The 25,785-nt window shown below is 41.7% G+C and overlaps 1 protein-coding gene across 1 annotated transcript in view; it reads left to right on the top strand.

The window, feature by feature from the left end:
- LOC105288470 (inhibitor of carbonic anhydrase-like) overlaps window positions 1–23,172 on the top strand; it is a 48,590-nt gene extending 25,418 nt beyond the window's left edge. Inside the window, 12 exon segments of the mRNA XM_011354680.1 lie at window positions 666–721; window positions 3,640–3,818; window positions 5,217–5,397; window positions 6,273–6,415; window positions 9,069–9,159; window positions 10,327–10,383; window positions 14,388–14,543; window positions 16,201–16,345; window positions 20,002–20,066; window positions 20,709–20,893; window positions 22,156–22,342; window positions 23,138–23,172. Coding sequence (XP_011352982.1) covers window positions 666–721; window positions 3,640–3,818; window positions 5,217–5,397; window positions 6,273–6,415; window positions 9,069–9,159; window positions 10,327–10,383; window positions 14,388–14,543; window positions 16,201–16,345; window positions 20,002–20,066; window positions 20,709–20,893; window positions 22,156–22,342; window positions 23,138–23,172 — 1,480 coding nt within the window.
- Window positions 23,173–25,785: the final 2,613 nt, after the last annotated feature.

Raw genomic sequence — 25,785 nt, 5'->3', positions numbered from 1 at the left:
TGTCTCCCCAGAGCCTGGTCTGCCTATGTTACCCTCTCCAGCCCTCCTGGAGGACAGAGGGGCCAGACCCTTCTCTGGGACTCTGGGATCCACAGACTCAGGCTTAGGCTCCCAGCTGGCTTAAAGTTCAGGACCTTCCAGCTTACTTTTTTTGGCCTGAGCCTCTCCCTGTGTCAAGGACATGTGTTTGCTTCTCCCAACCTCCTCTCTGCCCCGAAGACACCTCTCCATACTCCATGCTCAGTAAGAGAAATGGCTACTGCTCAAAACCAGAGCTAAACTGACTAGGAACCCAAGGCTATCCAGAGTTTTTATCCTCCATGTAAAAGTCTTTAAACCTTTATTTACCAAAAAAAAAAAAAAAGTTTCTTTTGACTTCCTTTGGAGATGAAGCCACGGGTCCTGCTTTTGCACCATTGCTCCCCAGAGTTGCCTGGGATGTAGCTACAGGGCTTCTGCCTCCTTCAGACCCAGGTTTAGCTGTGGGGGTTCAGGCGTCCCTTAGTCAGGGCCCATTGCCTCTGTGAGGGCAGATAGAAGCCTGGGTAATTGTGGGCAAAGCCCTGTGGGCCTGTGGCAGGGGCAGAACCTTAGAAGGGCTGCAAGGGGGAGCGGCAAGGCCTTTTCTTGGAGAGTCACCTGACTACAGCTGTCCTGTTCCTCAGGTGTCTGCAGGAGGATGTGGGGGATGTGGGCTTCGTGAGTCATATGACGGTGTTAGGTAAGTGCTGGATGGAGGAAGAATCACCTGGGCCACAAACCGGCCATGGGAACTGGTTTTTGCCTGAAAGTTTCATATAAACTTTAATGAAATGGAAGAGTTTTCATATAAAAACATTTCTGTTATTTGTACCCTGTTTAGGGCTCTATTTGTTCAGTCTATAAATCTATGAAACACATTTTCTGAACATTTAAACAGTACTCGACAACTAATTAAACAAAAGGAGTTTTAAGAATCAAATTCTTTTAGTCATTGAAATATCAATTTCAAATTTAATCACATTCTCCTGAATGCTTTGTTATAAATGGCTCCTAAATGCTTCAAATACCTTAAGCAAACACACAAATTATCATAATGATTTCAGAATTTATTAGCACACGTTCAATTAAATCCATTGCAAAAGCATTATTACCATGGACAAAAATGTATTTCTTCTTTATTCCTATGTAAAGAAAAAATACTTTCTAAAGTTTTGGGCAATTATCAGAAACAAACAAACGAAATACTTTTTCAGACAATTTGAGGTTACAGATTTGGGGTTTTATAACCAATTAAATTTCTATCAAGTACGAAACACACTTGTATCACTCAAAATGTTTAAAACCAAATGTATATTCACTATACTATACCAGGTTCATTCAATGAAAGTAATGTTTGCTACCTCAAGGAAAATTTTAAGTCCTTACTTTTTACATGGGCCTTAGTTCCTCATAACCTACTTCTTCCTTTAACACCAAATAGGAGTTTCGTGCACGTTGTTCTCTTGTTCAGCCATTCACAATGCACTGTCCCCTCATTACCACACACTGACCTGGTTTGTTGGCGTTTTGGCAATTGATACATGTCTTATTATCGGTAATTTTAATGAGTGGGGTCATCTATGGGTTTCATCTGCTGGGATAGGGTTGTTCCAAATAATTGTCATTGTTATTTACTCTGGTTGCTCCAGTTACCACAGTTATGTCAGTGGGAGACATTTTCTAACACTCACCCTGCAGCATTTGAAAAGAACCTCACTTTCTGGAAATAACAGGTTGTCCCAGAACATGCCGATTTATCTTTGCTGAAAGTCACTTTTCCACTGTTATACAAGTTCCCTTATTACCTTTTAAGTAGAAGTTTATAAGCGACAACTCACTGGGCTTTAGGGGTGAAAATGAGTGTTGGTACTTAGCTGCTACCACCCCTGGGCCCTTGAGTGACTGAAGTGGAAAAGCGATTTTTGAAACTATTAGATCATATTGATTCTTTTAATTTAATTCTAACGACTAAATCATTTTAATTTTTGCTTTTAATATAAAGATTTTAAATATATTTTCTCCATGACATACTTAACTAAAATTGTAACCATTCACAAGAGCTCTATTGTGCTCCTTCTTTTTCAATGTGAGATTTTATCAACCCCAAAGACCTATAAGTTAGCTAGGATTACCATGTCAAAGTCCCACAAACTGGGCGGCTGAAGCAACAGAAATTTATTGTTGTTTAATTTTGCCTCATAGAGTTCTAGAGGGTAAATTTCAAGGTCGAGATGTTGGCAGGGTTTGTTCCTTCTGAAGGCCAGGAGGGAGAATCTGTTTCTTGTCTTTCTCCAGCTTCCGGTGGTTTGCTGGCAATCTTTGGTAATCCTTGGCTTGTAGTTGCCTCACCCCAATCTCTGTCTTTCTTTTCATGTGGCATTCCTTCTGTGTGCATGTCTGTCTGTGTTCAAGTTTCCTCTTTTTTATAAGGATACCAATCATACTGGATACCAGTCATACATGGCCACCCCAATCCAGTAAGATCTCATCTTAACTAATTACATCTGCAATGCCGATTGCCAAACAAGGTTACAGGACTTCAACATACGAATCTTGGGGGGACACAGTTCAACCAAGAACACCTTCTAATAGCGAGACAAGGGGAACCGAAGAGCTTGTTTTTCTTACGAGGTTTTCTGGTCCTTTGTACCTATAAGAATGCCCCGACTGGGCCCCTAGGCCTCTGTCCATCCCTCAACGCTTCTACCACCTTTTTCCAGCCACTTCTATCTTCAAGGGAGTGTTGCACAGTGGGGGACCTGGGTTGTCCTAGCATGGCAATGTGTCAGGCTTAGATTAGCGGAGAGTTTGACAAGTTACCTCAACTCTCTAAACCTGTTTCTGCCTCTCTTGAATGAGATAATCACATGACTGGCCTCCCTCAGCTTTTATGAGGATTAAATGACAGAGCATAGAGAAACTTCAGCACAGTCTTTGGTGTGCTGTGAGTGCTCAGCAAACATTTGCTGTCACCTTTCATATTAGCAGAGCCATAGCGACAGAGGAAGCCAGAGGGCCTTGGGCCAAGCATGCCTCCCAGCCCTGTGTCTGTCTGCACTGAGAGTCAGACATTTCATCTCCTGAGGCCTCACGGTCCTCACCTGTAGAAAATGTTTCTGGAAAAGATTCTCTTTCAGTCCTCTTCGGGTTGTTAAAAGAATTATTAAAGAAGACAATTTAGGTGACATAAACAAACTTTATTAACACTTTATGAAGCAGGCAGAACTGCAAACTGAGGAGGAAGCTAAGAGGTTTTTATAGGATAAAGAATAAAGAACAAGGGAGAGACAAATAAAAACTATCTGATTGGGTAGGACCATATAGCTAACATTGTTTGGGGTGAGAAGGAACAAAGAAGGTGGTGTAGAGCCCAGAGCTGGCTTGGCGTTTGGAGTCTGGCTGGATGCTGCGTTTCTGGTCAAGCAGAGAGTTTACAGGGACGTGGAAGTTATCTAAGTTTCAGTTTATTGATGTGGTATCCTGGGCAAGAGCAGTTCCATCCTGGCTTAGAAAGTTATTTCAACAAGGTCAAATAGTTTGTGATTCAGTGAGGAAGGGGGACCACAGCCGATGGCTCTGCCTGTAGTCAGTCAGCTCCTCTGGGCTTTTCTCCCCCAGAGAACCTGGCACGCCAGGCTGACAGGGACCAGTATGAGCTGCTCTGCCTGGACAACACCCGGAAGCCAGTGGACAAATATGAGGAGTGCTACCTGGCCCAGGTCCCTTCTCATGCCATCGTGGCTCGAAGTGTGGGCGGCAAAGAGGACTTGATCTGGGAGCTTCTCAACCAGGCCCAGGTACCACCATCAACCACCCTTCCCTCCTGCTGGGGGGCGGGGGGCGGGGGGGCGGTGGTCTCTGCTTGGATTCTGGGTATTTTCTTTCCTTCTCTGATAGCCACTCTGGAAGTCCTTCTGGGTTCAGGACACAGCAGGAACCACACCACATATCATCCTCTTCACTGAAAGCCACCCAGTCTGTGTATGTTGTAGACAGCAAAGGCCATAAAACCTTCGCCTAGCAACAACAACAACAAAAAACTGTGCAGAAGTTCCTCATTGCCCCACTGCGTTCTTTTCAGTTCTAAACTGATCCTCAGGATGCAGTGCAGATGTCCCTTCCCCATGAAGTGCTCTCCTATTATCCTATTGGCTTGCGATCCCACTCTCCTGACTTCCCTCAGAGGCAGGTACCCCTCCATGAGCGTCCTTCTCTCTGTCCTGAGTTGGCAGCAGTCTCTCCTAGCCAGCCCTCATTCATCCCCCTGTCCCATCCCTGTCAGCACTCTCTGCTCAGCCCTGGGGGTTCAGAGATGAACTAGACACAGACCTGCTCTCGAGTTGCTCATAGACAAATGTGGACATATACAAACGATCACCAATGAGATGGCACAACCTTGAAGACATGGATTATGTACTTTGCAGAGGACAGAGGGACTGATATGCAGGGTGTACCTGGGAGGATTCCTGGGCCCTGGGGAATAAGCTATGTGCACCCCACGGAAGTGTGGGGGGTTTACCAGAAAAGGCAGCAGGAACATTTCTTGCAGAGCCACTGCAAGAGCAAAAAGCAGACAGACATTGGAAAAAGCATGTGGGTAGGTGGTGCCATCAGCTACAGTCAGGAACAGCTTTGGGCCAGTCAGCAGGAGTCATAGGCAAAGGGCCCTTTGTTTTTCTGGAAGCCAAAAGGGAGAAGGGTCTGCCTGAAATCCTTCTGTGGCATGCCTAGGGTGGGAGAGGAGCCCAGGACTCTTGACCTCTGGCCTCAATGTCAGGGTTTAGATCATCAGCTGCTCCAGGATAAAGACCACCAGAGCCACTTCGGGCAATCAGATGGCCAGGACTGAGGCAGACTTCACTGACTGCCCTGTGGGAACACAGCATTGGAGAGGGCCAGCTGCCTGGCACATGGCAACCTCTAGCCCCTTCGTACAGATCTCGGGGAAGCGCCTGGCAGTTTCCCTGAGGCCGTACAAGGCAGACAAGCTGGGATTTGAGTAAAGCATTCCCTGGAGAGAGACTTGAGAGACCCGTGAGTCACGGAACTTCAGACGGCCTTGGCCACTGTATTCACTCTCGGGCAGTCATGCTTTTCTCCCTTTCTGTGTTCCTTGTCTGGTTTCGGGTTTGTTTTCCCTTTGTCTCTCTGTGCCAGCCTCCCGCCTTCACTGTTTCTTTTTATTCTTTTAACAGGAAAATTTTGGGAAAGCCAAGTCAGCAGGGTTCCAGCTCTTCAGCTCTCCTCATGGGAAGGACCTGCTGTTTACGGATGCAGCCCATGGGTTTTTAAGAGTCCCACCTAAGATGGATGCTAAGCTGTACTTGGGATATGAGTATTTTGCTGCTATTCGGCATCTATGGAGAGGTGTGTAAGGTCCTGGGAGGGCAGTGGGGCAGAGTGGGGGTCATAGAGGCTGTCCCGGTGCCTGCAAGCCTCCCTTCACCCAACCTTCACCGGCCTGCAGAGCCTAAGGGAGCTACCAACTGCACTGGGTTAATGAGGGGATTTTCTGCTGAGCTGGGGAAAAGGGCCTACTTAACTTCAGATTACAGACAACTTGGAGTAATGATGGTTCTGGCTTCTTTGTATTAACCAGAGTTGCCCTACCCAACAACAGGTCTCTTCGACAGGGAAAATAGCCCCCCTAAACTGAAGTGGGAACACGGCCTCTGCCACCATCAGAAGCAGAACTAGAATTTTGGACGGTTTTAATCCATCTCTTGCCTTCCTCTCAATCCCTATAGTTCATTTCTTCCTTCTTTCTCTCTTTTTTTCTCCTCCATTTAGTCAACCACTAGTGATTGCACATCTACAAAAGCCACTCACTATGTTAGATGTGGGCACACAGTGGTGAGTGAAGATATTAGGTGAGGGGAGAGCAAGCGGGCCCCCTCAGAAGGGAACACATGACGACCAACTGGGGAACACTCCCTGGGTGGGAGAACCCAGTCCTGTAAGAGAAAACCCCAGAAGGCCCTGAGCTGGGCTGCTGTTGAGAGGCCTCCCCAGTGGAGGAGATGATGCCTGGGGACGTGAGGGGAGTGTTCTGCCTTCACTGCTCTTTCTGAGAACCAAGTTCATCATTTCTCCTGGCGGATGATGGGCAGGAATGAGTGGCGATGTGGGCATGAGAGTGCTGCTGTCAACAAGGGTCTCATTGGGCAGCCACTCTGCAGCCAGTGGCACTCACCCCCCAGACCCATTTTCAAGCTCTGTCTGGATCCCTAACTCTCCTGCACCCCTCCTAGGTGCGGAAGACCCCCAGAGGGTGCAGTGGTGTGCAGTGGGCCACCACGAGAGGGCCAAGTGCGATGAGTGGAGTGCCGTGAGTGGTGGTGCCTTGCGGTGCACCACAGAGGAGACCATCGAGGACTGCATAGCTGCCATTGTGGTAAGCAGGGCCCTGCCGCCACAGCTGGGCTCAGACACCCAGACACATGGCGCTTTTGCCGAGTCTTCCCAGACACCTTCCCCTCAGCTTCAAGGCTGAGATGCAACTGTTGTGTGCTGCCCCCACTGTCCAAAGCCCCACCCCACCCCATCCCACTCCACCTCACATACCCTCTGAACTCAGGGCCTGGCAGAAACAAAGAGCCAGCCCAAGGCCCAGATTTCTTTGGTGCTCAGTTCTGGTGACCGGGGAGCTGAGTGGTGTCCTGCCTAGGACCTGTAGGAAGCGGGGTGACATCCCAGGATGAGGTCAGGGCCCTGTGGATTGTGAAAGCAAATCAACTTTTTCGTTCTTTTGTTGGAAGTTTTATTTTTTTTTTTGTGGTTAAAAATATTACACACTGGAAGAGAAATAAAAAAGAAATAATATTCACAGCTTCATCACTCGCAGATCATCACCACATAATTTTTGAGTTATAAAGTTATGTTATTAACTTCCCATTTCTCTGTGAACAGATAATACTTTTGTGATTAGAAAAAATAAATTTATAAGTAAAACACTGAAAATTTGACAAACTTAGAAGACATACAGACTTTCTTAGAAAAAAAGATTCTAATTTTAGTAAACCTCCCTGAGACCAACCCATAAGATTAAGATCTTGCAATTTATACAGTCTCCTAAATTTGTCATCTATAAAGATGAAATGAATTCGAGTGCTCATAACATGTCCAGGCATATAGTAAGTAGCCAATAAATGTTAGCTATTGTTATTATTACTTAAATTCTTGAGCACAGTTGGTGTACTTTGTTAGATAATGAAGTAGTCATTTAAAATATTTTTAGGAGGAGTTAGATAAGGGTAAAGGGGGTCAAATATATGGTGACAGAAGGAAATTTAACTTTGGGTGGTGAACACACAATGCAATATACATATGATGTATTATTGAATTGTATCCTTGAAACCTATATAATTTTATTAATGTCACCCAATAAGTTTTAAAAATATATATATTTTTAACGGCTGTATAATATTCCACCAAGCATTTCTGCCTTTATTTAACCAATTTATTTAACCAATTTCTAAATGTCTAAATTTGAAATATTTCCAAATTATTTTCTATTTTCTATTATAGTTAATACAAGAGTGAAGATTTTGTTCTTTAGCTGTCAATATTTCTGAGTATGTGTTTAATATTAATGACAGCTAATATTTCTGGAGTTACTTACTATGTGCCAAGCATGTTTATGAACTCTTAACTTGATTAACTCATTCAATCCTCATGATAAACCCCATGAGGTAGATTTTTTTTATGGTTGATAAAATGGGTGAAAATGTCTGCAGAATAGTGTTTAGGGATGTGTCCTTTGGAGTAGTCCTACCTGGAGGCTGCATGGCATAGTGGTAATGAGCAGAAGCTAAGGAATTGAACTACCTAAGTTTAAGTCTTAGTGGCTTCATATTTATTGGACAAATTATTTAACCCCTCTCTGCTTCAGTTTACTACTGTATAAAAGAGAGGAAATTATAGTACCTATCTTATTGGGTTTTATGAGGAATACAGGAGAGAATCACTATAAAGTGTTTAGAAAAGGTCTTGGCACATGGTAAGGACATGGCTAGTTTTTCCTTCTATAATTGCTGCTGTCTTAATAGTAGATTTAAAAAGAAATAGATTTCTAGAAAGGCAGTTAACAGATCAAAGGCAAAGCGTGTGTATGTCTCTGTGTGGTTTTTTTTTTTTATCAATGACCTTATTTATGACTGTAAGTATACATTTTTTGCTCTGTTGGAAAAATTCATTCATTAAAATAAGTTAATTATTATGGCATACCTTGTTTTATTGTGCTTTGCTTTATTGAGCTTTGTAGATATTGGATTTTTTTGCAGATTGAAGGCAAGATCCTCTACCAGCAAAAAGATTAAGACTTGCTGAAGGCTCAGATGATGGTTAGCATTTTTTAGCAATATAGTATTTTTTATTAAAGTATGTGCATTGCTTTTTAGACATATGCTATTGCACACTTAATAGACTACAGTATAGTGTAAACATAACTTTTACATGCTGTGGGAAACTAGAAAATCTGTGTGACTTGCTTTATTGTGATATTCGATTTATTGCAATATTCAATTCATTATGGTGGTCTGGAACCAAACTGCAATATCTCTGAGGTATGCCTGTAATGAATTATTTAAGTGGACAAATTATTTATTGAAAATTTTTGCTTGTCGAGGCTCCGAGTGTAATGTTAGTGGAGTTATGGGAACAGAATTGAACTCTGCCATATGGAAGAACACATGTTCCATAGGAACAGATTAATGCAGTCTTTGAGTCTGGCCATGTGGATTGTTGAGTGACAATGCTATAGTGTAGGTATAGCGAGAGTATGTCCAGCAGTCAGCATGGATCTCATGAGAAGACAGAGATGTTCAAGGAGAATGACCTGGGTTGGGCTCTTGCTCCTGGGTCAACAAGCCAAATGCATGTCCATTTTTCTAAACCCATGTTTATGTGGCAGGAGCTTTGGGGGTGAGCTACGATTTGGTTAATCACAAGGACATGTGACATGAAGCCAGTGAGGTGGAAACCTCTGAGGGTCAGTGAGAAAAATAACAGCCTCATTGTTGTGCTATCGATTTATTTCTTAACTTCAGAAAGGAGAAGCTGATGCCATGACCTTAGATGGAGGATTTATCTACACGGCAGGCAAGTGTGGTCTGGTGCCTGTCCTGGCAGAGAACTACAGTAAGTGGAGGGAAGTGTCTCTCTCTGTTTTATTCCTTCTGGACCATGGACTTAGAAAGAGGAAATAATTTAGTTTATTGTTGAGATGATAATAACTATTGCTGGAATGCAGGAAGCTAGTAGACAACATCCCTCTTCCCCAATGTCAGAATCAATTAAGATATAGACACAAGAGTTAGGCGAAAAGAGATCAACATAACACCTTTATTACTGAAATAGTGATATGGGCACGGTGTAGAGCTGGCCACAAGGCTTGCCGAATTGCCCTTGAGTTAGAGTTGCCCACTAATTCAGGAGAATGGGTCTGTTGGCGTACTCCACGGCTGAGGGCAGAGGAAAACACATTTTGTCATAGGTGAGAAGCTCTAAACCACTCACTGTCTTCAATAAAGAAATAAGAGGCTGAGCCACATGTCTCTAGATCCTTTTGCCAAATTTACTAATCCAGAATTAACTCATGCCAGCTGCACTGGAAGGCTGAGGGATGGGACCCCAAGGTCATGTTCTTTAGTGGGGATCCATCCACATGAAAAAATAAAGCTGAGGAAAAGAGGATTTCACCAATATTATTTATTAAACACTTCATCTGTTAGGCAGTGAGTGACATCCCATACATTATCCTTCAAAACAACTCTGTGAAGCAAATAGTGGTATCTCTATTTTACAGATATAAAAACTAAGGCTTAGAGAAGTTAAATGATGTGTCCAAAGCAGAATAAAGATTGCACCAGGGCTTTCTGACTCCATGGACTGGTTCTTTCTCCTCTGACATAGCAATAATATAATGATTGCCTACCAGTCCACAGCTCTGAAGTAAAGAAAGATATTGTGATGACTTGAATTATACAGCAAATGCAGAAGGATCTTTGTCAAGACCTTCAGTGGTCTGTCCCCTTTCAAAGGGCATCTCATTTTCTTTCTCTGCATCTGCCTGAATATCGCGGAGATTCTGGGATGGAGCCTAATGTTCAGATGGCAAAGATCAGGGGAAGAGGAGGTAAAACGGGACTGTAGAATCTTAGCTTGTTGATGACCACTGATAAACTGCTTAGTTGGTGTTTCTCCTTATTTGTTCTTAACTCTTGTGATTGAGAAGCTCATGACTTTCAATTGAGTAATGTGAGAATTTAGTGCCGTGTACCACAATTGTTTTTATTTTCTTCTTAGTGCCTAAGGATGGCAATGAGCAGCTTGGGTCTAAATGTGTGAATACACCCATGGAAGGTGAGTCAGACTCAGTAACACTGGAACTCAAAGGGAAAGGCCCCTTCTTTGGGAAAATAAGGTGAGGAAACCCTTAAAAATAAATAAAATTACTAGAGTTGTAAAAACAATAAAGAAGAAGAAGGAGTAGGAGTAGGAGGAGAAGAAGACACCACAGTTCATTATTAAGGAATGAATCTGTTATGAAGCTGTAATAATAATAACTATTTATTTGTGGGGTACTTTACAGTCGACAAAAGACTCCTGCTTGCATGGTTCCCTTTCATTCTTCTCAGCAATCCTATAGGATGTGGGCATCACTGTCTTGTGTTATATAGATGAGCAGAGAGGGTCCGTATTTGTCCCTGAAGTACCTAATCTTGGGCATTAGCTAAAGCAGTGGCTCTTTATCTGATGTAGTGACTAGACCAGTTGCATCAGCATCACCTGAGAACTTGTTAGAAATGAAAATTCTTGGGCCTCACCCAGACCTACTGAGTCAAACTCCAAGGATGGGGCAACTGCTCTGTGTTTTAATAAGCCCTCAGCCGACTCTGATGCACCTTAGATTTGAAAACATCTCCGATGGCGTATCCTGTGATGCAAACAGGTGCTCATTGGGTTTGGAGTTTCTTTTTATTTAATCTTTTTTTCTAATTTAAAAATTTTAATTAAAGTATAGTTGGCATACAATATTATATTAGTTTCAGGTGTATGACAGTGATTTGACATTTATATATCTTACAATATGCTCACCACATTAAATCTAGTGACCATCTGTTACGGTGCAAAGTTGCTGCACTATTATTGACTATATTCTCCTCACCTTTTTCACCCATTACTCCACCACACTCCCCTCTGGCAACCATCAGTTCTTTGTTTGTATGAGTTTGTTTTTGTTTTGTTTTGCTTGTTTGTTTTTATTTTTAAAAATTCCACATAAAAGTGAAATAATGTGGTATTTTTGTCTGACTTATTTCACATATTGCCACAAATGGCAATATTTCATTTTTTATTGCTGAGGAATATTCCATTATATATCACAAATTCTTTTACCATTCATCTGTTGATGGATATCAGGTTGCTTCCATATCTCGGCTATTGTAAATAATGCTGCAATAAACATAGGGATGCATATTTCTTTTTGAACTAATGTTTTCATTTTCTTTGGATAAATACCTAGAACTGGAATTGCTGAGTCATATGATATTTCTATTTTTAGTTTTTTGAAGAATCTCCATACTGTTTTCTATAGTAGCTTCACCAATTTACAATTCCACCAACAGTGCACAAATGTTCCCTTTTCTCCACATCCTCGTTGCACACTTATTTGTTGACTTTTTGATAAGAGCCATTCTGACTGGTGTAAGGTGGTATCTCATTATGGTTTTGATTTGTATTTCCCTGATGATTAGTGATGTTGAGCATCTTTTCATATGTCTGTTGGCCATTTTTATGTCTTCTTTAGAGAAATGTGTCTTCATGTTCTTGGCTCATTTTTTGATTGGATCGTATATTTTTCTGTTATTGAGCTGTATGAATTTTCTTACATATTTTGGGTAGCAACACCTTATTAGATATATCATTTGCAAATATATTCTCCCATTCAGTAGGTTGTCTGTCCTTTTGTTTTGTTGGTTTCCTTCGCTCTGCAGAAGCTTTTTAGTTTGTTGAAGTCCTATTTGTTTATTTTTACTTTTATTTTCTTTGCTCGAGGGGAAATACCAAAAAAGTAATAACAAAAAAGATATCACTAAGACATGTCATATAGTTTACTGCCTATGTGTTCTTCTAGGAGTTTTATGGTTTCAGGTCTTATATTTAAGCCTTTAATAATTTTGAGTTTATTTTGGTATATGGTATAAGAGAGGGGTTCAGTTTCATTTTTTTGCATATATCCAGTTTTCCCAACACCACTTCTTGAAGAGATGATCGTTTCTTCATTGTATATTTTTGCTTCCTTTGTCATAGATTAATTGAACATATAAGCGAGGGTTTCTTTCTGGGCTCTCTATTATGTTCCACTGATATATGTGTCTGTTTTTGTGCCAGTACCATACTGTTTTGATTATTAGAGCTTTGTCATATAGTTTGAAATCAGGGGGTGTGGGTTTGAAATTTCTTATGAGATAGGCAAGCTGGGGGAGGTGGGTGGGTTTGGAGCACCACGGCATAAGCAGCATCTGTTTCCTGCCAAGCACGGGGTCATAGAAGCCCTGCACCACTTACCTTTCACAAAGGCCTCAGGAGTATAGAGCTGCTCGCCCTGTAGCTTCCCTTCGTGTGCAACAAGATCTAAGCCCTAGGATATGTTGCCCCTCTGTCCTCTCTGCTTTCATGGCTAACAGTCTTTTTGAATTGTGTCTTTAACCCCAACCCAAAGGACTGGCATTTCTTCAACCATGTAGTCTATTGTGATTATAGAATATAGGAAATCAGAAAAAAAACTAACTGCTTCAAGAGTGGTTGAAATTTCTAGGAACTGCAGTGATATGCAAATATAGGTCAGCAAGGATGCTTAATATACAATTCAAGGTTGCTGACTGTGATGGAGAAGGTTAGATCTGAATAGACATGGAGAGGAGTTAACCCCAAAGCCACACATAACGGATGATAATAATGCCATTTGTGCAGAAAGAGTTACATCTCAAGACAGCACTGTAACAGTGTTTGGCTCTGGGTTGGTGTAACAGGGCACAGTCTGACACGCAGGGCTTGTTGTGGCCTGAGGAGAATCTGCTTCACGAAGAGAGAGGCTCTGGTACCGCTTCTACCACTAACAACATGGCTGGAAACCTATTGATGTAACCTCCTCTTCCCATTCCTAACATATGATGTGCTCATATTAGCACATCTGATCCCCTTAAGAAACTCTCTGGGATGTGTATCATTTTCACCATTTTATTGAGGAGAAATTCAGGATCCTAGATGCTAAGCGACTTGTCTGAGGCCATTTAGGAAGTAACTGGTGAGGTAGGTGTTCCACCTGCCATGTTGACTCCCAACTTTACCAGGTTTGAATATATAGAGATCTGAACCACATCAGTAAGAAAGAGTGTGTGTTTGTGTGTGTTGGGGGAGGGTTCGGGGTTTGGAGCATTGGAAGTGGTGGTGGTGAACCACATTATCTTCTAATTCTGAAGATTTGTGATTCTAGTCTTGTTATAAATTCACTTTTACACTTTAGGCCTTGCTCAATAAGTACAATCCAGTTACATAATATTGGGATAGGAAGAAATGAAACATCAGTGGTGTTCCCATTAGAATCAGGAGCAAGACAAGAAGGCTTACCCCTATCAAAGATATCTGGCATTATTTTGGAAGTGAATGCAGTAAGATAAGAAAAAGAGATTTCTCTTTTTTAATATTAGGGAAAGAAAGAGAGATTAAATTGCCATTATTAGAAAATATTATTGTAAACCTAGAAAATCAGAGATTTAACCTTCAAAAAGTCATTAAAACTCTTTCGGACTTTTAGTCAACAGAAAATTTAAACAGCTACACACTCATATGTACAAAGATTTACATAGGTGGGCAGTTTGTAATAAGGAAAAATGGGTCACAATATAAATGCCCACCAGTAGGAAGATTATAAAATGCAATACTTCCACACAATGGAGCATAACTTAGAGTCAACCAATAAATAGAATGAGAGAGCTATATCTATTTCTTCTAAATCAAAAAGGTGTTTACAGTATATCATTGAAAAAGAATAAAGTAACACAGAAAAGAATGTATAGCATTTTTCAATTGAAAAAGTATGTGTGTGTGTGTGTGTGTAACTATTTGTGAATTATGTATGTAGACATATCTGGAGCAGTAGTGTCAGTCTGTTTGGCCCAGTACCTAATAATGACAGTTATTTTTCAAGGTCTTCTGCTAGAGTGAGGTGAGGGGTTCAAGCTATTCCCCCTCCTTGGAGAGGGTGGCAGGCAGGTGCTGTCTGCAGCAGCTCTAGAATATATCTTAGAATACATTTACTTCCAGGAGCTCTTGAAATTGCATCTTGGTATCTCTGTTGCAAGGTTACTACGCTGTGGCAGTGGTTAAGAAATCAGATGCCGACCTCACCTGGAACTCTCTGCGAGGCAAGAAGTCCTGCCACACTGTAGTTGGCAGTTCTGCAGGGTGGAACATCCCCATGGCTTTAATATACAACCAAACTGAGTCCTGTAAATTTGGTAAGTGTGTTCTGGGAGGTGGTGTGGCAGCCTCTTCCTTGGGCCTGTTCCTGTGTAGGGGAGAAATTCAGTTCAGTGAATGACAAGGAATGGCATTAAAGGATAGTGGGGCCCAGGGCTGGAGAGACATTGTGGGTGAGTGTCTCCTCTCCTTGATCCATTCTTCCCCTTTCTCCTCACCTCCTTGCTTCTGAGGGGAGTGGCTAGGCCCAAAGGGTAGATCTCAGGGATAATACCTTATTCTTTATGCCTTGCAGCTGGCTCAGGGAACAAGCCAGGGGTTGCAAAGCAAGAATGATGTGTGTATATCTGTGTGTGCAATGTTTTCCCATATAAACTGGCTATTTTTTAAAATTGAAAACCTTGAGTGCTTTATCTTTCCTTTTCATTCTCATCTCTTTTAGATTCCCATGTTAGTCAGTTCAGCGATACTCTTGCCAATACCTGCTCCCCTGCTTTCCCCAGCCATATGACAAATCCCAGCTCTGTATGAACCCAATTATCTGCTCTCTTCTCCCTTTGCACCTGAGCAGCTGAACACAGCTGGAGAATGTCACTGGGCAGAGCAGTTCATTCCCCTGGAAATGCTCCAGCTGCTGGCCTCAGTGGGTCCCTGGCACTCGGGAGCACCCCGACTATTTCTTTGCTCCACACCTCCTCACTTCCCAATAATTATTCTAATGTCCTAATTGTCCACACACCTCCATCCCACACCCACCCACCACTCTTTCTTGGCAGATGATCTCGTCTGCACTTGCAAGAGACAATTAAAACTAATAGAAAGGTCCCCCCGCAACTTCCCACCGCCAAAGCTGTGGCCTCCTGATGGGTGCAACTGCTCGCCTCCCTTTACGATCCAGCCAGTCCCTCTACTCACACTCAGTGGGCCCTGCTATTGCTCCCGTCCTCAGAGCCTTATACCCTCAGTTACTACTTTTCCACAGGGGTCCCCGCACCCCACCCCAGTAACCAGGCCGCACAGCAGGAGGTGAGTGGCCAGCAAAGCTTTATCTGTATTTGCAGCCGCTCCCCAGCTCCAGCAGCACCGCCTCGGCTCCACCTCGATCATCAGGCATTAGATTCTCATAAGAGCATCAGTCAGTCCCTGGAGCCAAAAAGTTTGGGGACCTCTGCTCTTAGCATATCTTAGCAAATTCACTGTGATGTTACTTGAGTTATGACTGTTGCCCACGGACTTGGGGTCCAGGAGGGTGGGTCCTTACCTTGGTGCCCTGGAGCCCAGCATAGGGCTCAGTGGCTGGGCCTCTCAGGCCCTTTCTTGGACTTGGAGTCACAATGGCAGACCTTTTAAAGAAGGGCAGGGCAGCAGAGGTCAGAAAGCATGTGGGACAGTTTTAACTGGGCAGGGTTTACAATTTTGTCCACTCTTTTAGGATTAAATCTGTGTCTGCCCTTCCTGTGTTACGACGGGTCGGACTTTTGTGAGCTTACGACCCTTGTCACAACTTCAGCCAGTCCCCCTTTACTTAGTTCCAGCTGTACCCTTTTCTTTAATTCCATAAGGTTCTTATTTCAAGTAATATGGTACCAAATACCTGAATGTCTTTATATCATTCAGGCAATTCTAGCAACAAAATCTGAGGCTTTCTCGCTAACACAGGCAGGAAGAATTGACCTTCTGTTTCCTCTCACTCAGGTGAATTCTTCAGTCAGAGCTGTGCCCCTGGGTCCGATCCAGACTCCAGTCTCTGTGCTCTGTGCAGTGGCAGCGGCAGCAATCCAGCCCACACGTGTGCTCCCAGCAGCCACGAGAGATACTATGGCTCCAGTGGGGCACTCAGGCGAGTAGTGTCTGCGTACCACCTTTCTCTCTGGCACCAACTCCATGAACTTCTCATCCTTTCACCTTTGACATCATCCCAGCATCTGGGTACTGTTTTTAGGAGGAACCTGAATTTGGAGACAACTTCAAATTCCCAGCGGCCCCACGGACTCAAGTCCAGCTCCTTGCTGGAGCACTCATTCTCCTGCAGATCCAGCTGACTTAGGGCACCTGGAGAGAGGCGATGTGATGTGTGCCAGGTCACATCCCTGGTTCTACTTTTGCTCTTTCCTTCTATGTGATTGTGGACGAGTCACAGAATCTTTCAGAGCCCCAGTTTAAAAGCAAAGAGGGGCACCCTACATGTGCGTCTTACACATGGCTGATGAGTACATTTTAAAAATAGATATTCCTGGGCTCCTCTATCCATTCGAGAAATATTTTTGAGCACCTAGTATGTGGCAGGCACTAGACCAGGTAGAGGGTTACAGCGGCAACAAGATATATATAGTCCCCATCCCCTGGGTCCCCTTAGAGTAGGACGATAAGCACAAATAAAGGACAAACACTCGCTGACTGTGGTAAGTGCCACAGAGGAACGAAGGTGGGGGATGTGGCAGAGACATGGGTAAGGGACAATTTTGGAAACGGTGGTCAGAGAAGGCCTCAGCAAGTAGAGGGACCGAGGATTAAATATTGAGAGGAAATCAGGTCTGAGAAAATCTAGAGGAAGAGTAATCCAGGAAGAAGGAACAGCAAGGACAAAGGCATGGGATGGGACAAACCATGCTCTGTTTGAGGCCAGAGAAGAAGGCCCTGGGTAGAGCAAGGGAGGGAGGAGATCAGGCATGTGAGGATGCTGGAGGTGTGGGCATTAGCTGTCTAGGTGCCCTGTTGGCCTGGCTAAGGAGGTATATTTAATTCTAAGGACAACGGGCTGTGCAGAACACTTTGAGGCAGGGAGGCATGTGGTGTGAAGAATGCGTGAGCCTCTAGAAAAAACCCTTCTATTTGTCAGACCTCCAGACTACGTCGTTCCCCCCTCTCCAAAGTTTTTTCTCTTTCATAAGCCATACAAAAATCACATACTTTCACACATCCCACTCCAACAATATAAGCTGAATGTTAAACCTAGGCTAAAATAGTTGACTTTTTCTTTACATTGGAAGGTGCGTTGGTATTAGGGACGATGGTCCCACTTCAGTACTATTATGATATGTCACCGAGGACCAAGAATTGAATTCCGTCTTAAAGCACAACTTCCCTTCTTTCCAAAATGAAGATGAACAACCAAAGAACAATCTTAGCTTCAAACATCTCATTCTCCCACCACCTCCTGTGTGGCTTTTCACTCCCTCTCATTTCCTGACTTCGACAGCCCTGCATTCCTTCTGACCCATGATCCACTGGTTCTGCAGACTCTTTCCTGTTCTCATCCCCTTTTATGTTCTTTTTATCCTCTGTACCCAGAATACATTCCACAGCCAACCATGATAATTATTTCCCTGTGCACATCCTCAAATGACTGTCCCCTTTCCTGGCTGAACCACAACGTCGGTGAGATCCAACATTCCACTACGTGGTACCTGCACTTCCAGGCTGACCGGTGTCCCTTTAAAGTAACGATCATTAAATGAGCCACATGTCTCTAAGTCTATTTACCGCCCCCGATCTCCTAGAAGATGATTCCATACTTTTTCCTCTCTTCAATCTTCCAACACTTCTTCTTTCGTCTGTCAAAACTTTGTTTCCCATTTCACTTGAGAGAACTGAAGCAATCAGAAGAGAAAAATTCCACACTGCCTCAGGGCCACGTCTACCCATTTGCTGGTCTCTGCGCCCATAGATGCCGTCCTCCCTCTTCTTGTTTGGGATGACCATGCTGTCTCGTAGCTAAGGCCGGTCTTTCCCCTGCATCGAGTGCCTCTTCTCCAGCCTGTTCAAGGGCATTGCCTCAGCAGATCTCCCCTCTTTTCGTCACATTTTCTTCTCGACTAGATTGTTTCCATCAGCATACAAACATACTGCTATTTTTTCATTTTAAACATAAATAAATAAATAGATTCCTTGAAGGAGTTTAATATCCTTCCCTACACCTTTCAATCTCTCCAGAACCCAGTTTAAGAACCTGTTCACCTCCACCAACCCCAACCAGTAAAGCTGGTTTTGTTGTTTTAAAATCATCTGCTGAAAACATGACTCCTCATGGTCGGCATATGGGCAGGTTGTCTCCACAGTTCCTTTGCCTTGGTGCACCACCATCCACCACGCCGCTGAAACTGTACTTCTAAACCACCAATGACCTTTATGTTGCTACATAAATCCACAGGTCAGTTCTCAGTCTTTGCATTACTTGATCTACCAGCATCATTGGCACCACTGACCATTTCCTCTTCTTGGATAGTTTCTTATTGGCTTCAGGACACTATGCTCTTTTGAATTGTGACAATGGCCCCCAGTAGGTCTCCATGCATCTCTCCCATCCTCCTCCCCCACCACAGTCTATTTTCAGCACATCCACAAGAGCGATTTTGATAAAACATAAATCAGAGCATCACATTTCTCTCCTTAAAGCCCTTCAATAATTTCTCATATCACTCAGTAAAAGTAAGTGTCCTTCCTTGACCTATAAGGCCTCTTTAGGATCTAGGAAGGCGCTTGGCAAGCTTATCTCCTACATCTTTCCACTTTGCTCTCTCTGCTCCAGGCAAGTTCACATCCCAGCTGTTCCTCGAAGACATCAGATACACTCCTACCTCAGGACCTTTGTACTCGCTCTTTCTCCGCATATCATCATGCCTAATTCCCTCATTTCCTTTAGGGTTTCTCAGGGAAGTATTTCCTGGCCGCTTTGTCTATAATTTCTCTCTCTCTCACACACACACACACACACACACACACACACACACACACACACACACACACACACTGATGTGCAGACAGACCTGAGGCAGATGATAATGCTCATTCAGGACTGGGATAGTATGAAGTGAAGTAAAGAAAAGAAATAGGGCAAGGGAGCTTAGGAATATTGAACGGGAGGAATTGATCCTAGCCAAGTATAGAGGGAGCTGAAGTTATGAGAGAGAGAAAACTGGAGGCATGCTCCTGATAATTAGTAAATATCAATTTCCAACTGACAATGCCATAAGATTGGTTTTTAATCGTGCTCAACATTTCTCATAAACAATGCACCTTAAACAGAGAGAAACATTTTTCAGGGGATCAAATGTGAACACATGTCTAATGATGCACATTAACTTTTATTAAGGCTGAGTAGACATATGGGTGTGATAAGACTCCATCAAAATCACAAATTTCACGCCAATTTTAATCTCTGATGTGTGTATTAATACAAGCAGAAAGTCATCCTTCTATTCTCTGTTAATAGGAGAACATAATCTCCTCTGGAGAAACTGATCAGTATTTAAAATTAGAACCAAACAATGGTTACTTATGATATAAACTAAATAAGTAGAATTCTTTTTCATCTCATTTCCTTCTAATTCCCAGAGACAACCGGACATTACAATTGTGCATGTGTGGAAGTGGTTAGCATTAGATGTTCCAAGTGGCCTGGGTGGAGGGGGCGTGAGCCTCTCGGTGATTCCCTCTCGGTGTCCCTCTCTGCCCCTTCTGTTGACCCTCCTCACTGACCTGCCTCTGGCCATGCAGGTGTCTGGTTGAGAAGGGAGACGTGGCCTTTGTGAAGCACCCCACTGTCCAGCAGAACACTGACGGTATGTGCCTGCGCTGTCCTTTCCTTCATCGGAAAATCCTGAGTCTCTCATGGGAAATCACTTCCGGGGTAGGCAACCAAGGAAGTTTATTAACTATCAGATCAGACTCCAATAACTTTAGTCTTAATATTTTTTAGGGAATGAGAGAGTTCTTCATGTCTGGTCAGACTTGACGGGGGAGGTTATCACATTGGCCTTGAACCCAACTGACAAACACACGGAGGTTGCAGACTCAGCACATCTGGCTCTCTTGATTTATAGGCATTCCTGATGTACTCTGGATATAAGTTTTTGATAGCTATATGTATTGAAAATTGCCTATTTCTGAAAAAGTTTGCCCTTTTACTTTCTTAATGATGTCTTTCGATGATCAGACATTCTTACTTTTAACATAGTTTAATTTATCAATGTTTTTCTTTCTGGCTAGAAATCTTTGCCTTTAACAAGACTGAAAAAGCACTAACCAGAAAGGTTATACATTTATGAGTTTATGAATGTTTCCCTTCTATTTTATTTTAAAATCTTCATTGTTTTGTTTCTCTGTGTCTCTATGATCCTCCCAGACACTGCTGGTCGGCCATATGCCCCCAGCTAAGGTGCCTTGGTGAAAGCCATTGGCTGTTCTGGCTTCTCTCTCCCCAGGAAATAACCCTAAAGATTGGGCTAAGAATCTGAAGCAGGAAGACTTTCAGCTGCTGTGCCTCGATGGCACCAGGAAGCCTGTGACTGAGGCTCGGAACTGCCACCTAGCCAGAGTCCCAAGTCATGCTGTGGTCTCAAGAAAAGATAAAGCAGATTTTGTTCGCAGAATCCTCTTCAACCAACAGGTATAGGCATTCAGTCCGTGCCCACACCCCTTCTCGCAGAACTGAATGCTCAGTTCATTTGCAGATCTGCACAGACACACCTCACACTCTTTCTCCCTGGGCAGTGGAACTTGATTCTTATAGCCCTGCCTCTGATGAAAGCAGAAGGCTTCTTGCTCTGGGGCTATTTAGGATATCAAAGTGGACTGGAAAAGCCTCTGACATGTGGACATCTGAAGTGTTTCCTTGAGACTCACTCAACTTTCTGAACAGAGTCATGGTATCTCTTGGGTTTATTCTGTCACAGAAATAAGGGAGTTAGCTTGGTGCCCTTCACACTAAGCAGAGCTATATATGAGAAAAGCAGAACGGAGGTTACTCTATTTGACCTACGTAGATCTCAATGTGTTTCTTGAACCTGGCAAGCTGAGCACTGTTTGGGGCTTCATGAAAGTTAGAAAGCCAACATTCAATTTATAACCTCTGTAGGCAACCAACAGGGGCTGCTATTATGGAATAGCAGGCTGCCTAAATCAAATAATCTTAAGGAAAACTCAAAGCCTCGTCTGCCTTTTGCACTAGCACACTCCATTCTTGGAGGTGCTTCAACGAGTGATCCATGTCCTAGCTGCCCACACATCCCAGTTAAAAGACAACCCAGGGAGAGCTGGCAAAACCAGAAGTTTTGGTCATGGACTTTTGAAGCGATGGGTTTCATACAGAGTGAGCTGCCACTTTGGTTACAGGGGAAGTGGACAAAGAAAGAGAACACAGGGGAAGGAAGAGATGGAAATGGTTGGGAACCTAGAGCGGATCCAGGGAATAAAAGAGTCAAGGTAGCAAGGGCTCTAGGCAGCAGGAAGACATATAAGTATGAGCCAAGAAGTTGAAAACACCTGGAAATGATTGGCAAAACAGTGTGATACAGTGGCAAACTTGGAGCTGTTTCTATTTAGCAGTTGCTTTCCATACATCATATCACTATTTAGTGTTATTATCTCTATTTACAAATGAATAAACTGAGGTTCACTGAACGCAGTAAAGAATTTTTCTAAAGTCACATGACAAGAAAAAGCTAGGGCCAGGATTTGGATCCAGAGGTCATGCTTTCTGCTATTTTACTATGGTGCCTCTAAAATTGTTGCTGGGTCCCAGGTGTTCCAGGGCCTGGAGGCTGAGCAGACTTAGGTGTTTTGAGGCAGAAAACACAACCTTGTGTTCTCTTGTGCTGCTGGTCACTCACTGTCTGTCTGTCTGTCTGTCTGTCTGTCTTTCTGACCCAGGAGCTCTTTGGAAGAAATGGGTTCGAATATATGATGTTCCAATTGTTCACATCCTCAACCAAGGACCTGCTCTTCAGTGATGACACAGAATGTTTGGCTAAACTTCAGGACAAAACATCTTATCAAAAATACTTAGGGCCAGAATATCTTATGGATATTGCTACTGTGAGACAATGCGTACCCTCTGGTGAGTAGAATACAACACTGAGGAGTAATAACATGGGGGTCACATTATATAAAGGACCATCATTTGCCAAACCCTGGGCCAATACTAATAGGAACACAAAGATTCAGAGGGCTTGCTCCTGGCTCTGTGGGAGGGTTTGGACTTACAATGAGGATTCATTTACACAATAGTTATAAGACACTACCTGAAAAAAGACCAAATCATTTGGAGGAGACAGAGAGTATAATAGAACTTCAGATTATTTGGAAATTGAACTTCTTTACATTTGTATTTCATTTTTTTTTGCTAATCAAATGAAAACACATGTTTGTGAGCACTTCAAATTTAGGGAGAGGGTTAGGAAGTGACATGTATATACCACTTAGAGGACCAGTTTTCAAAGATTTTAAGTAAGATGTAAAAAATATTAATAGAAACAAATAAAATACAGTTAGCACTAAAGTGACCCTTTCTAGCTATATGTGTGTGTATATATATATATATTAGAATGGTATAGCTACCTCTAAAAGAGGTAAGTTGAAAAAATAAAATTAGAATTTAGTAATCAAATTATTGGGAGTGTGCCAGAATTTTTTTGAATTATATTGTATGCTGGAGATGATGAGAGCAGGAGGAAAGGAAAATGTAGGTATTTAAGGATAGCACTGATATCACTGAGTGGGTAGGGGGAGAGAGTTAGTTAAAAAAAACCAAACAACTTTATTACCTACTATTTACTTTTAGAAAACAGGAACAGAATTGTGTTTCGTAAGCACAGGCAGTACCTGACGATCTTTCTTATATTATGCTTCATAGAACTTCTCGATGCCTGCACATTCCATGGAAATTAAAAAATGATCAAAGTGGGCAACTGCAGAGATGGTCAGAGCCTGCAAATCCGGTGGGGCCACAGTCTCACTTATCTACATGCGGGTCTGTGTTAACATTATTATCTTTATAACCAATTCAAAAATTAAAATGAATAAAAATTATTGTGTTGTCTCAGAAAAATGTCTGAAATGTTCTCACATTTTTGGAGGAGAAAACTATTTCTCTATATTAGAATTGTGTTTATTAAACTGTACCTTTTTTTGAACTCTACAAGACTAACTCAACATCCCTCCCTATTCTTTGATTATTTTACCCAAAAGTCAAGTCACTTTAATAGAATTTATGCAATAAATCTGTCTGAATAGAGTCTGAGTCATGATTACAAGCATGCAAAAAGCATCAGGATGCATAGTATCAAAGGCTTACATAATAAAAAAAAAGGATAAGGAGTGAGTTTATTTTCAAAATATATTTCGACTTTTAAAATTTGTAATATCAAGTAGAATTAAACTTCTGATTCAGATTAATTGGAAAATATTGAAAGGACTACAAGAATCCAATCCTACTTCCCATTTGTGGTCCACTTCCTGGAAATGTAATTTTTACACTCATTTCTTTTTAGTCAGTTTCTTATCAGAGATTTTGCTATATCCATTATTACCATAATTTCAGCCTATGGTAGTGCCATGAATGCTGTTGAATAGGAACCTAAGTTATATATTATTAAATGTCAGTTTTATGAGTGTGGACTTCTGCTTCTGCCTATGAAAGAGTAACCAGCATAAGACTTGCCCTCCTTCCATAAACAACTAAAAAACTGGACAAAATATATAAAACAACTGTTTTCAAACATTGGCAATAACAGCACAGGACTATGATCCCTAAAAGATGGGAAGAGGAAGGCAGAACGATGACCCTACTTTTTGCCCAGAGGAAATTTCCAGATCAAATTTCCAGATCACAGCATAGCAGGGGGAACTTAAGGGAATCCATCCTATTGAGTTGAAGAAACAGAGATAGGATATTTAAGAAGCCAGAGTTGATTGGACTTTGTACACAGAAGAGGTCTGATAAGTATTATTCTTTTGTGAGATACTAATCTCCATGCATGTGAATGAAATTGAAATTCATCAGGCTGGGCAAAGAATAACTGCAAGAAACCTGTAAGCTGAATGATTCCCAGGGCTCACAGAGGGCCAGGAATCATTCAACCAGAGTGAAGAGACCTCACTGGATACCTATGGATTTCACTGGAAGCCATGCCTTGGACATGGGTCTAAAATTGCTGTAGATTAAGGGCTGCTCTATACCTGCCCTTACTGAGAGTAAAACTAGCCTTGGTAGTATCGAGCCAATCTGCAAGTAACTTAACTGCCTTCTAAAATAAACTTCAATAGTCAGTAAAGGAAGAAAACAAAATCTAAATATTCAACAATGTAGCATATATAATGTTCAGAATCAAATGCAAAAATTACTAAATATGCAAAGAAGTACAAAATGTGACCCAGAGTCAGAACAAAAAAATCAGCCACACACCTGGAAACCACAGATGATCATATTCGGACAATAAATTTTTACTTTATAAACATGGCCAAGGATTTAAATGAAAACATGAACATAACAAAGAAAACTGTAAGATTTAACAACAAATCAGTGAAAAACTAGAGCTGCAAAATTTGTTTTTCAAGGAATTTGCATATTTCATCTAAATTGTCCATTTTTGCCATAAAATTGTTCAAAATATTTCCTTATTTTAAAAAAATATTTATAGGATATATAATCTCTTCTTCTATTCTCCATACTAGTAATTTGTGTTCTCTCTCTCTTTTTATTGATCAGTCTAGTTGAACTTTACAAATAACAGATTTTTGGTTTCATAAATTTTCACTATTGTTTTTGATTTTCTGTTCTTAGCCTTATTTCCTTTCTTCTGTTCTTAGCCTTATTTCCTTTCTTCTACGTACTTTTTATTTCATTTACTTCCTTTCTTAGGTTCTTAAGGTACAAGCTTAGATAAATTATTTAGAACATTCTTCTTTTCTAATATAGACATTTAAAATTATAAATTTCCTTCTAAGTATTACTTAAGCAGCATTCCACAAATATTGATATGTTATATTTTCATTATCATTCAGGTAAATTTTTTTTCTAATTTCCCAAAGATTTCTTCTTTGATTTGTTGATTATTTAAAAGTTATTCTTAAGTTCCAAATATTTGGTGATTTTTCAGATATGCTTTTGTTATTGATTTCTAATGTAATTCTTTTGTGGTCAAGGGATATATTCTGTATAACTTCAATCCTTTTAAATTTATTTATTTATTTGTTTGTTTGTTTGTTTGTTTGTTTGTTTGTTTTTTTATTATGGCCGGCATATGATCTATCTTGGTGGATGTCCCATGTATACTTGAACAAAATATGTATTCTGTAATTGTGAGGTATAGTTCTATAATATGTAGTTTTGTAAAATATAGTTTAGCTCTATAAATAGCAATTAGGTCAAGTCGATAATATTATCATTCAAATCCTCTGTCTTGACTCATTTTCTGTCCACTTTTTTGCATTAATTACTGAAAGAGGACTGAAATCTCCAACTCTAAGTATGGTTTTGTTCATTTCTCTTTCCAGTTCTAT

The sequence above is a fragment of the Pteropus vampyrus genome, unplaced genomic scaffold (genome assembly GCF_000151845.1).
Source record: "Pteropus vampyrus isolate Shadow unplaced genomic scaffold, Pvam_2.0 Scaffold1, whole genome shotgun sequence".
Classification (NCBI taxonomy): Eukaryota; Metazoa; Chordata; class Mammalia; order Chiroptera; family Pteropodidae; genus Pteropus; species Pteropus vampyrus.
Note: the sequence above shows the minus strand (reverse complement) of the source record. Positions and strands in the feature narration are given on the sequence as shown.